This window comes from Dipodomys merriami, unplaced genomic scaffold (assembly GCF_024711535.1).
Source record: "Dipodomys merriami isolate MVZ:Mamm:240054 unplaced genomic scaffold, mDipMer1.0.p SCAF_271, whole genome shotgun sequence".
Classification (NCBI taxonomy): domain Eukaryota; kingdom Metazoa; phylum Chordata; class Mammalia; order Rodentia; family Heteromyidae; genus Dipodomys; species Dipodomys merriami.
The window spans coordinates 578,112-591,392 of record NW_027204171.1 but is presented as its reverse complement, the minus strand read 5'-3'; the positions used below and the strand labels follow the sequence as shown (position 1 = coordinate 591,392).

General features: G+C 41.9%; 1 protein-coding gene across 4 annotated transcripts in view; it reads left to right on the top strand.

Moving 5' to 3' along the window:
- Nsd1 (nuclear receptor binding SET domain protein 1) overlaps positions 1-13,281 on the top strand; it is a 101,696-nt gene that overhangs the window by 78,629 nt on the left and 9,786 nt on the right. For all 4 annotated transcript variants that reach the window (XM_070036491.1, XM_070036490.1, XM_070036493.1 and 1 more), the window contains exons 14-21: positions 332-511; positions 1,735-1,891; positions 2,274-2,479; positions 3,927-4,039; positions 5,555-5,824; positions 6,389-6,505; positions 8,210-8,351; positions 12,870-12,976. In XM_070036491.1, coding sequence (XP_069892592.1) covers positions 332-511; positions 1,735-1,891; positions 2,274-2,479; positions 3,927-4,039; positions 5,555-5,824; positions 6,389-6,505; positions 8,210-8,351; positions 12,870-12,976 — 1,292 coding nt within the window. The remainder of the gene's footprint in view (positions 1-331; positions 512-1,734; positions 1,892-2,273; positions 2,480-3,926; positions 4,040-5,554; positions 5,825-6,388; positions 6,506-8,209; positions 8,352-12,869; positions 12,977-13,281) is intronic.

Genomic DNA, 13,281 nt, shown 5'->3' with positions numbered 1-13,281 from the left:
ATTTCAAAGATTTTCAAGCCATAGCCTAGAATGCAAGAATGAATATTGCATCCCTCCCTTCCTGAGGGTTATTCCAGCTCTCCTAGGAGTTGGGTCAGTGGTTTGGACAGTGCTTTTGATGTTTGCTTCCTTTGTTGTTGTGGGAACTTGACCCCGTTTGCAGACTTGGCACATAGTTCCCATGTTAGTTGTACATGTTTAATATCCATTGTCTTAATGGTCCTTCCATTTCAGACATTTTTCTCTACCCAACTAGCAAAATGGACCTGAATAAGTCACATTGTTCTCACATAAAATCTGATTGTTTTGCTCCTGCCTGGTTTTCCTCTAGGTCGTCTGATGCGATGTGTCCGCTGCCCGGTGGCATATCATGCCAATGATTTCTGTCTGGCTGCTGGGTCAAAAATCCTTGCATCGAATAGTATCATCTGCCCTAATCACTTTACCCCTAGGCGGGGCTGCCGAAATCATGAGCATGTTAATGTCAGCTGGTGTTTTGTGTGCTCAGAAGGTGAGGGGTTACTTGTGTGTCTCTCTGTTGGGCTGAAAAATGATTAATACAGATTTTTTTTCTTGGGGAAAAATGTTATTTTTTTGAGGTTGCCAGTGGAAGAAATTATTTAGAAATGATGTCTTAAATGAAGGTAGCACAATTTGAAAACTCGGTTTGGTTCCTTCATAGGAGAGCTTGACTTGATTCTTGTTAAAATGATAATGAATTAAAGCACTAAGGAATAAAACAAAAAAATGCAGTCCTCCGAACAGGAAAAAAAAAATTATGGCATAATTTTGAGTCATTGCTCTAAACCCTTATGTATGTCATCAGACAAGAATGATAAAAAAAAACAACTAAGAAACAATTCTAATCAATGTTATGGTCATATACTCCTTTTGACTTTTGTTTATTTTGCCAGTTCTTGGGCTTGAACTCAGGGCCTGTTCACAATCCCTGAGCTTCTTTTGCTCAAGGCTAGCATTCTACCACTTGAGCCACAGCACCACTTCTGGCTTTTTCTATTTATGTGGTACTGAGGAATCAAACCCAGGGCTTCATGTATGCTAGGCAACCACTCTACCACTAAGCCACTTTCCCAGCCCTTTGTTTTGATTGATTTTTGGGGGGGAATGTGGGGGGATAGGTCATGGAGCTTGAACTCTGGGCCCGGGCACTGTTGCTGAGCTCTTCAACTTAAGGCTAGAGCTCTACCACTTGAGCCACAGTGCTACTTCTGGTTTTCTGACTGGTTTATTGGAGATAAGAGTCTCACAGGACTTTTCTGCCCAGGCTGGTTTTTTTTTTTTTTTTTTTTTTTTTTGGGTCCGGTCGTGGGGCCTGAACCCTGGGCCTGGGCGCTGTCCCTCAGCTCTTCAGCTCAAGGCTAGCGCTCTACCACTTGAGCCACAGAGCCACTTCCGGCTTTTTTCTTTTTGCTTATGTGGTGCTAAGGAATCGAACCCAGGGCCTTGAGCATACAAGGCAAGCGCTCTACCACTGAGCCACCTTCCCAGCCCCTGTCCCTGAGCTTTTATGCTCAAGGCTAGTTCTTGAGCCACAGTTCCATTTCTGGCTTTTTGGAAGTTAATTCGAAATAAGAGATATGTTTGTGTGTATACATACATGTCTTTTCTAGCTTTATTTTTTCACTTAATTTTCTTTCATTGTTTAAGGCTAAGCTAAAGCTACTTAGGCCAAGTCCTTCTGGGTCTGATTGTCAGATGTTCTGATTCCTGCAGGAGGTAGCCTCCTATGCTGTGATTCTTGTCCTGCTGCTTTTCATCGGGAATGCTTAAACATTGATATCCCTGAAGGAAACTGGTATTGCAATGACTGTAAGGCAGGCAAAAAGCCACACTACAGGGAGATTGTCTGGGTGAAAGTTGGACGATACAGGTGAGTAAGCCTGAAAAAGAATGGCACATTCCTTTTGCCACCCTCATTCGTGGAAACTAAAACTCATTGCTTTACTTTTTAAGAAATGGTCTTCTTTCCGATGAGGCACAGTATTCTCTCTTCCCCTCCCCCCAACTCTGCCAGTTAAATGTCTTATAAGAAAGAACAAGTGTATGTAATGATTTGTAGCCACACATAATTTCACAAACTGGAAAATATACTGCCAGTATTTTAGGACATTTGCACATATACTCAGCACAGAACAATGACAACCCCCCCCCCCCCAACCAAATAATTGTTTCTTATTCCTGTCTTAGGTGTGTTATTTTCCTAGTGCCTTACAATTTTCTATAGCTTTCTTCCTTGTTGATACCTTTTCCAGGTGGTGGCCAGCTGAGATCTGCCATCCTCGAGCTGTTCCTTCCAACATTGATAAAATGAGACATGACGTGGGCGAATTCCCTGTCCTCTTCTTTGGGTCTAATGACTATCTGTGGACCCATCAGGCCCGAGTATTTCCTTACATGGAAGGGGATGTGAGCAGCAAGGATAAGATGGGCAAAGGAGTGGATGGGACTTACAAAAAAGGTAACTTTATCTTCTTTCTCACACTGATTAAAGTCTGTTGCTTGAGTGTATGCTCTGCTCCAGTTGGTATAATGCACATTTAGCAGATGTGTTTGGTTCCAGGTCTTTTTGTGGTTGTAGCTGTAAGATTTTTGTGGGGAACTTAATTCATATAACTCGTTATTTTAAAACTTAACCTTTACTTAACTGTAGCTTCCCTGAGGAAGGGTGTTGTGTTTTCTGGCCATTAACTAAGCAGAGTTTGGAAAGTGTTTTGTAGAACAGATAATTCATTTTGCTAAATAGCACGAATTGCTACAAAGCTGCTTTTGCTGGAGAGGCTCTTTGCCCCTCCCCCTTTACCACTCCCAGCCTTCTCTACTCCCTTCCTTCCCTTGCTCCCTCCCGTCACTGGGGGTTGGTCCTGGGGCTGTTCCTGAGATTTTGTTTTTGTTTTTGTTTTTTTCCCCTCAAGGCTAGCATTCTGTACTTCCCAGCTTTTTCTTTTTTCTTTTCTTTTTTATGATTAGCAAGAGGTAAGAGCTTTACATAGGGACTTTTCTTCCTGGGCTGGCTTTGAACCCACTGGCACCCAAATCCTCTTTTCTTTTCTTTTCTTTTCTTTTCTTTTCTTTTCTTTTCTTTTCTTTTCTTTTCTTTTCTTTTTGTCGGTCATGGGGCTTGGACTCTAGGCCTGGGCACTGTGTGGGGTCTTTAGCTCAAGGTGAGCACTCTACCGCTTGAGCCACAGCGCCACTTTTGGTTTTCTAGTGGTTTATTGGAGATAAGAGTCTCACAGACTTTGCTGCCTGGGCTGGCTTTGAACCTCCATCCTCAGATCTCAGCCTCCTGAGTAGCTAGGATGACAGGCGTGAGCCACCAGCACCCAGTTCCTTTTTTCTTTTTACCCTGTTTAAAAGAAACAAAATGCACCAAAAATTGTGAAAGTAATTAAAGTTGTAGAATGTTTAAGTAATTTGTGGGGACAGTGGTAACAGCTGGGGTTGCATTTCAGGCCCTTTGTGTCAGCACCTGTTTTCTATTCTCCAATGGGCTTTGTCTTTCTTATCTGATACAATGGGAAATTGGTACATGTAACCTCAGTGATAATTACCTTCTACTAGCTGTCCCTGTAGATCCATTGCTAACTGAATATATTTAGATACTGAAGTTTAAGGTTTTGCCTCCATGGTATTAGGCTGTGGTGAAAGCCAGAAAACTAAGTCTGATGAAGGTCTAGGACTTTGTCATTTCCTTTTTTTTTTTTTTTTTTTTTTGGTTGATTGTGGGGCTTGCACTCTGGGCCTGGGTGCTGTCCCTGAGTTCTTCAGCTCAAAGTGAGCGCTCTACCCCTTGAGCCACAGCCTCACTTCCTTTGATTTTTTTGTGTGTAAAATAGAGATCTTTCTTCCACTTTCGGTGGTGGTGGGCATAATTTTTTATGTTATCTTTGCATTGTGTTTCTTAGCTCTTCAGGAAGCTGCAGCGAGGTTTGAAGAGTTAAAGGCCCAAAAAGAGCTAAGACAGCTGCAGGAAGATCGCAAGAATGACAAGAAGCCCCCACCTTATAAGCATATAAAGGTGAGAAGAAATCTTGAGGCCATCTCTAGGAGAGTGTCTGTATGGTTTGTCTTCTTCCTACTATGTTCATGTGTAAATGGGAAGTTCAAGAAAAGTTACTTTTGGATAAAGATAGGAATGTAAATGAAGAAACCTATGACCCTTTCTGGCGCAGTGTATGCACTATGGCTAGGCTTATGTGGCTCCTACCTGCAATCTGAGCCACTTAGGAGACCTGAGAATGGGAGGCTCGTGCACAATTCCGGCCCAGACCATGTAGAAATGTTCAAAGATTGCTTCTGAACCCATAGCTAGATGCAGTGGCCAGTGGTTTGCATCTGTCAGCCCAAGCTACATGGAAAATTGAGAATGTGCATTTAGGCCACTTAAAAAAGAATTCTGTTCACATAATCCTTGTGTGACTTTTAAAAGCAGCACGATAGGACTGTCAACCCATGGCACCTGGCTGGAGAGAAGGCAGCTGCTCAGGAGCAGCGCAGGAGCCAGCTTCTTCACTCTCCTTTTTTTTTTTCTTCCTGTTTTTCAACAGTACTATCTGCATTACTATCAGAAGAATAATGGGTGAAACTAGGAAAAATTGTTAAGTTTTCTCTCCCTTGTGGAAGTTAGAGCTAAAATACAACCATCTACAGGGTTCAGTGTCTATACATGTACAAACTGAGTAAAGGATGGTATTCTTTGGGTATAATGGTGTAACCCTTGAACAACTAATACACTGTCTATCAAAACACAAACCAAGAGGTGGAAACATGGTCAGGGGAATGGAGAGAAGAATGGTGAGCAAACGAGGTTATTATATTCAATGCACATTATGTAAACATTGGACTATGGAACTGAAGGGTAGGGGTGCAAGCGGGGAAATCAGGGATCGATGGAAATGTGACAGTGATCACGATGCATTACATTACATTAATAGCCTGACTTGTGGAACTTAAACCACGTTTACAACTACTTAGTAATAAAAAAAAAGAAATAGTAAATTCTAAAAACAATGGTCACATATGGAATCCAAATTACCCAAAGATGTTTTCATTCATCCAGGATTTTTCCATATAAGAAGAGTAGCTTTAATTTTCTGATTCAAGTGAGTCTTCATGTTTATATCAAATTACCAAATTCTGTGTGTGTGTGTCTGTGTGTGACTGTGTGTGTGTGTCTGTCTGTCAATCAGTCAAGGGTTTGAAGTTGGGCTCTTACTCTCACCTTGCTTATTTACTGATGCCTGGTGCTTTCCCACTCATCAGGCTTTCACTTTTACCTTTTTGCTGGTTAATTGGAGATAATAGTCTTTCAGGTTTTTGTCTGCCTAGACTGGCTTGAAACTGTGGTTCTCAGATCTCAGCCTCACTAGTAGCTAGGATTATAGGAGTGAGCCACAGTGTCTGACAAACTACTTACATCCTGGTTGCTTAAAACCATCTAACATGTTTTATGCATTTTTGAGGCAAAGAAATTGCCGTTATAGGTTCTGATTGTGATTTAGCAGGTGTGCCATTGCGTGTGCTTCTTCTCCAGGTGAACCGTCCAATTGGGAGGGTGCAGATCTTCACAGCCGACCTGTCAGAGATTCCCCGCTGTAACTGTAAAGCTACTGATGAGAACCCCTGTGGGATAGACTCAGAGTGTATCAACCGCATGCTGCTGTATGAGTGCCACCCGACGGTGTGTCCTGCGGGCGGACGCTGTCAGAACCAGTGCTTTAGCAAGCGCCAGTATCCAGAGGTGGAAATCTTCCGCACATTACAGAGGGGCTGGGGCCTGCGGACAAAAACTGATATCAAAAAGGTACCAAAAAATGTTGCCTCTCCCTAGTTAGAATGCTATTATTTAGTTTGTTGCTTATGATTAGCTCTTGATAAACATGAAAAAATGCATTATATAGGAAGACAATACAGTTTAGGGATTAATCTCACTGTATGTTGTAGCCCTCCAGAGCTGAGAGGTATACTCAGGAGTTCTTACATTAATCAAGTTTATTATGTGGAATGAAAGAAGGAAATTTATAAAGATCCTATGCCATTATTTGCCCTTTTGTGATAGTCCTAGAAGTAATATGAGAGGGAGGAGGTATTAAAGCAGATTAAGAGATATTTATAATTTTGTGTGTGTGTACAGTCCTAGGGTTTGAACTCAGGGACTGGGCATTCTAAAACATAAGCTATAATTCCATGTCTGGTTTAGTTGGAAATAAGAGTCTCATGGACTTCTTTCTCATTATCCTCAGATCTTAGCCTCCTAGAATTACAAGCTTGAGCCATGAGTGCTTGGCTCATTAATTTTTTAAATACATACATGCGAATAAACTGTGTTTTTCTCTTTAAACCAGGAGCTATTTCTTGTTTGTTCTAGGGTGAGTTTGTGAATGAATATGTGGGTGAGCTAATAGATGAAGAAGAATGCAGAGCTCGAATTCGTCATGCCCAAGAACATGATATTACTAACTTCTACATGCTCACCCTAGACAAAGTAAGTATCGTACAGTGTTTCCTTTGTTGAGATGGAGAAATTCACCTCATTCTAGCTAGTGATCATAGCCATGACATGAACACTTGAGCTCTGCCAAGTGTAGTTATTTCTCCAGATCCATAGGATTTTTTTTGGCAAACTCTTTTTATTTTACATGATAGGAAACGTCTTTAATATTTTGTTCGCCTATAAGGTTATGTAAATAGATTTCTTATTATAGAAAAAATTATGTGCTACTTTTCCCTGGTGCCTGGCATATTTTAGAATTATAATAATTTCAGTGTTGTATGTTTATTTTCTGCAGATCTGTAATTCCTCTTTATACCTGAATTTAGGTTCAGAACTTTTATTTATTTTGCCAATCCCAGGACTGGAACATGGGCATGGGGGATGTCTCTGGGCTCCTTTTACTCAAGCTAACATTCTACCACTTGAGCCACAGCACCACTTCCAGCCTTTTCCGATTAACGGAGAGAGTCTCACTTGACTTTCCTGCCTGGGTTGGCTTCGAACCTTGATCCTTAGATCTACCAGCATTTGGCTTAGAACTTTTTTTTCCCCTGCCTAAACCGGTGTCTTCTCTCCCCCCCCCCCCCCCCCCCCCCTTTCTGGTGTGAATTTGATCTCAGGGTCTCAAACATGCTGGGCAAAGCATTCTGCCATTCAGCTACATCCTCAGCTCTTTTCAATTTCATTTTGAAATAGAGTTACTTAAATAGTCCAGGCTGACATGGAAATTGCTGTCCTATTGCTTTACCCTCAGTTGGGATTACAGATGTTTGCATTACACCTGGCCTTATGCACTAACTTTTATTTTATAACAGCCCCTTTTCTGATATTTACCCCTGTAAAAAATTATATTTATTCAGGCAGTGTTTGGGTTTGAACTGTGACTCTTTCTTCCATGTTAGCAGGTGTGCAGCCCTCTTTTGCTGTAGTTTATGTCAGATAAGGTCTTTTTTTCTCAGGGCTATCTCACACATACCTGGGATTGAGCCACCCTGGTGTAGAGTTAAATGGTACTCTAACAGCTTATGAGCCTTCACTTGCAGATATTCCAATTAGAGTTCAGGAGGGATAGTCACCATTAAAATTTAAACCTCAGTAGGTGAGTTCTATTTTCTTTGGTTAGGAAGTTTCTTACGGATGAAGACAAACTCTTGCTTCTAGGTCAGCAGTTCATACTGCAATATACGTGAGTGTCCACTAGGAGGCTTCTTGTCATTGATTCTAAACTTTACTGCAGTTGCTATTTTCATGTATCTGAAGTACAGTCCAGGAATTTATATTTCTAATAACCATCCAGATTGAGTTAGTAGTGCTGTTGCTCTGTGGCTTAGAACCATTGTGCCTGGGGTATTCGGATAGCAGAAATAACAACTTCAACTTTATTAGAGAGGATAATATATGTTCTTTTGGTGTATGTGGGCTGGTTGTAGGGCTTGAAATTACTACCTAAGCACTATTCCTCAGCTTTTGTGTTCAAGTCTAGTGTTCTACCACTTAAGCCACGCCTCTATAGTTCTGCCTTTTGGTGGCTAATTGGAGATAAGAGTCTCATGGACCTTCCTGCCTGCCTGGGCTGGCTTTGAAGCAGGATCCTCAGGTCTCAGCCTCCGGAGTAGTTAGGATGACAGGCGTGAGCCACTGGTACCTAACAGATAGAATAATGCTAATGATGAACATATTTTCTTGGCATCCTAGGATCGAATCATTGACGCTGGTCCCAAAGGAAATTATGCTCGGTTCATGAATCACTGCTGCCAGCCCAACTGCGAAACACAGAAATGGTCTGTGAATGGAGACACTCGTGTTGGCCTTTTTGCCTTGAGTGACATTAAAGCAGGTAAGAGACGTTTAAGGATTCTGAATCTCATCTGAATATCAGATTTATCATTTAAGTGAGTACATGTCCTGTATTCCAAAATGAAGTCTCAGTTCCTGACTCATAAGGATTCTCAGGTGGTACCTGGCATTTATTGTACAGTCATCACCATCTCTACCCTCAAAATGCTTTTTTGCTGGTTAATTGGACACAAGAGACCTGTGACTTTTCCACTAGGGCTGGCTTCAAATCACTTATCTTCAGATATCAGACTCCTAAGTACCTGGGATTACAGGTGTGAGCCACGGATGCCCAGCATATTTTATGAATCTTCAGATATGCAGAAAGTACATGAGTTTCAAAATGAATTTTACCAATAACATGAGTGAAACAGGTGGAGACCATCATTTTGCTCAAACTGAGAATTTGTACTTAATGGTAGTATAGTTCAAGTGTAAAAATCCCATGAACATTCTTGAAGACTTAGATTCTCCTTTGCCTAGTTTTCTTGACCTGAAGAAGCATTAATCTTTTTATTGTATTTAATCTTCTGTGCTAATGCTGGTACTTGAAGTCAGAACCTTGAGCTGTTTCACTCAAAGCTTCCACGGTGCCACTTGAGCCATACCTTTACTTCTGGCTTTTTGCTAGTTAATTGGAGGTTTCATTAACTCTTCTGCCCAGGCTGGCTGCCCACGCTGAAACCCTCATATCTCAGCCTTGGGAGTCACTGGGATAACAGATGGGAGCCACCAGCGCTGAGCTAAGAAGTATTGGTCTAAAGAAAGGACTTGAATAGGGCTGGGGGCAGGAAAAAAAGGGGCTGGGAAGGTGGCTCAGTGGTAGAGCATTTGCCTTGCATGCCTGAGGCCCTGGGTTCGATTCCTCAGCACCACATAAGCAAAAAGAAAAAAGCCGGACGTGGCGCTGTGGCTCAAGTGGTAGAGCGCTAGCCTTGAGCTGAAGAGCTGAGGGAGAGCATCCAGGCCCAGAGTTCAGGCCCCACGACCAGACCCAAAAAAAAAGAAAGAAAAAAGGCTATTTGGTCCATTTTCCTTCGTGTTTTGTTGTTTATGGGTGAGATGATTTTAGTTTCCTTCCTCCACATACCTTTTCTTTAGAATTGAAGCATTTCTCAGCTGCCTCCTGGACATATTAGAGTTTTGAAAGTTCATATGGTTTCCAGCTTTTAAAAATTGAGCAACTAGTTGTTCTTCCTGTTTTGCTCTTACTTCCCATAAAGTATGAAGTGACGAACGTAAAAACTACTTGAGCATGACTTGGCACCTGGTCCAGCCTAAGTTTTTTTGTTTTTTTTTTTTTTTTTGCTATGATACTATGTATTTTTATTGACACAAGCATTACTATGTTTTTGTTCTTTTTTATTGTGAAAATACTGTAGAGGGGTTACAATTTCATGATCAAGGTTATGAGTACATTTCTTTTTTTTTTTTCAGTTCTTTTTTTTATTGTGAAAATACTGTACAGAGGGGGTTACAATTACATGGGCAAGATAATGAGTACATTTCTTATCAAGCATTGTAGCCTCCTCCTTGGTTTCCCCTTCCCATCCCAGCCTAAGTTTTTTTAAAAAATGGTGACTTATGTCAATTATTTGAAATTTGTGGTTACATGATCTTTCTGTAACAAACTTAAAAAAAAAGACAATAAAAATTAAAAGCAGTTTTTTCTACTGTACCAATGCTAGGTCTTTTTCTGCCACACCTATAATCCCAGCTACTCAGTGATGGAGAGAATCCAAGTTCAAGGCTGCTCAGGCAAAAATGATAGATCCTGTTCAAGTATCTGTCATCCCAGTGATGTGATATGGGAAGCTTAAATAGGATGATCTCAGTCCAGTGTATCATTTAATCCTTTCAAACGTGCTGTAAAATGTGTAGTATTAACCCTGAGTTGATTGGTGGTATGGTTTGAATATGGTTTGTTTGAGTCTTTTATTTGATGTATCAGGGTGTTGCCCCCATGATCGAATTTGTTTGGAGAAATCCAAAGATACACATCCGTGCTCCCCAGCTCTTTCCAGGTAGTGCCTTAAGGTGCGTCTCCTCAGTCCGCCAAGACAACCTTTACTAGACTTTGCAGCAGAACTGTGAGCCTTCACACTCCTTTTTCTCCATCTAGTCTGCAATCCTGACACCAGAGCAAATTTACTTGGATTTGTAGATCTTACACACTCTTTGTTTGTTGCCAAGGCTTCACACTTGGCTAGAAAGGAACTCTACTGCTTTGAGCCCTGCTTCCAGCCTTTCTGCGCTCATTTTTTTTGGGTAGGGCCTTGCTTTTTCCCCTGGGGTGGCCTGGACTGTACTCTTGATGTAGCTGGGATGAAACACTTGGACCACCATGTTCAGCTCTTTTTTGTTGAGACGGGGTTCTTTTTGTCTTCGCTGGCCTCGACTGTCACACACAGTCTCGTCTTCCTTCATCCTCCTGGGTAACTGTGATGATAGTGCTCCTTCACTGCACCCAGCTTTGCATTTCTTTTTTTTCTTCCCAATTGCAGCAGCAACGAAGAGGAGTTCTCATTTGATTAATCAAAATGTTACTCAGTCGCGTGAATTCACTTCTCATCTCTCCTGACTACTTTAGTACCACATGTGTACTCAGCCTCTGGTCTGACTCCCAAATCCCAGCTCCAATGCCTCAGTGCTGGAATTCACAAATCTTGTTCCTGCCTTACTTTTGGTTTTCCTTCTGCATGGGTTTAAAAATGAAAATGAGCTAGCATATGCTAGGCTTGAAGCCAAGTTCACTCAGAACTTTCCAGGCCCTGCATGTCCCTATCACTCCCCCAAGTGGACTCTTTCCTTTTTTATCCATCTCTTTTTTGGTGCCCTTTGTCAAATCCATCCATAGTGTTCTATGTCAGGATCTTTTCCTTAACCTTAACTTAACTCTGAAAATACCTCCCAGCATTTAACCTTTTTTTTTTTTTGCCAGTCTTGGGGCTTGAACTCAGGGCCTGGGCACTGTCCCTGAGCTGCTTTTGCTCAAGGATAGCACTCTACCACTTGATCCACAACACTACTTCCGGCCTTTTCTGTGTATGTGGTGCTGAGGAATGGAACCCAGGGTTTCATGCATGCGAGGCAAGCACTCTACCACTGAGCCACTTTTCCCAGCCCATAATTTAACCTTTTATTAAGCTACACATTACTTTTTTTGTTTTGTTTTGTTTTGGTCAGTCGTGGGGCTTGAATTCTGGGCTTGGGCGCTGTCCCTGCCCTCTTCAGCTCAAGGCCAGTGCTCTACCGCTTGAGCCACAGTGCCACTTCTGGTTTTCTGGTGGTTTATTGGAGATAAGAGTCTCACAGAGTTTCCTGCCTGGGCTGGCTTTGAACTGTGATCCTCCTATCTCAGCCTCCTGAGTAGCTAGGATGACAGACGGGAGCCACCAGCACCTGGCTATACATTAGTTATTGACCTTACACATTACTTACTCAGTACCTGCCAAGCAAGCGTCCTGCTTTTCTATATAACATTCTATGTTGTGTACAATACAGCTGGGGTTGTAAGCAGATCTGCGAAAATTCTATTTTGTATTCATATATTATTTATTTATTTTTTGGCGGTCCTGGTGATTGCCATCAGAGCCTCGTTCATGATAAGTGTTTGTTCCTCTCTGTGCTGAACTGCCAGCCTCTGTGTGTTTTGTACGTGTGGTCCTGCTGGGTACTGACCCCATGTCCTTGGACATGCTTGGCAGGCTCTATTCTTGATCCTATGTAGCTCTTGGAAACTTTACATATTATTGCTGTGTATCTTGTGTCGTCTTTTCTCAACAAGTTTGTGAGATAGTTTCTCCACTCACAAAGTGTAGTACCGAAGGTTCAGCTCATGTAGCCAGGTTATGGCACAGCTGGGATGGATAGCTAGCGTGTGGTCTAGTTCTCTTTTTCCTTTTTTGGTCAGTCATGAGGTGGCACTGAAGGCCTGAGCGCTGTCCCTGAGCTTGTTTTCTGCTCTAGGCGAGTGCTCTACCACATTAAGCCACTGCACCACTTTTGGTTTTCTAGTGGTTTATTGGAGTCTCTCAGACTTTGCTGCCCGGGCTGTGAGCCTCAGCTCTCAGGATGCTAAATAGCTAGCATTACAGGTGTGAGCCAACAGCGCCCAGCATGGTCTTCTTCTCTTTCCTATGACTGTCCTGACGTGACCGGACCTTGAGTACTCTCAGGGAAGACGTGCTCATCCGGACACAGAACAGCAGGTGGTGTTCTTACTTGTGTTCTCTGGGCATGGCACACCAATAAAACATAAGCTGTTGTATGTGTGCCTGTGCGTGTTCAGGGTTTTTGTTTTGTTTTTTGTATTGTGTTAATATATTTCAGACCAAAATTGTTGAGAAAGAAGTTGAGAAATAAGTCATATTAGCTCATTAATGATCAAACTTTTATTAATAATGGGTTTGGAATGAAATCAGTTTGCTCTTTTTAAAGTTAATTTGTGGACTTTGAAGTTCATCTTTTGTGTAACTAAAAACAGAGATAGACTGATTTTTCACCGTCTCTTACACAGGTACTGAACTTACCTTCAATTACAACCTAGAGTGTCTTGGGAATGGAAAGACTGTTTGCAAATGTGGAGCCCCAAACTGCAGTGGCTTCTTGGGAGTGAGGCCAAAGGTACTACCTTCCAGATTGAAGATGCTTCTCTGAAATAGTGGCATTGAGTTGGTGTCAGTCATGCCAGTGGCATGTGCTGAGCGTTCTGATGATCCAGTTGGGTTATTTGGAGGTAGATTTTTGGGTAATGCTGAAGTGTTTTGAACAATCTGAATTTAACTGATGGTAATTTTTTAGCCAACAAAGCTGTACAATAGGAACCTGTAAAATAGGTTACTTTCCACATCTTCATTGGTCTCAAGTCACCTCATATATTCTAATAAACTACTCAGATTCTCTGGTATATCCGTGATTGTGTCTCCTTT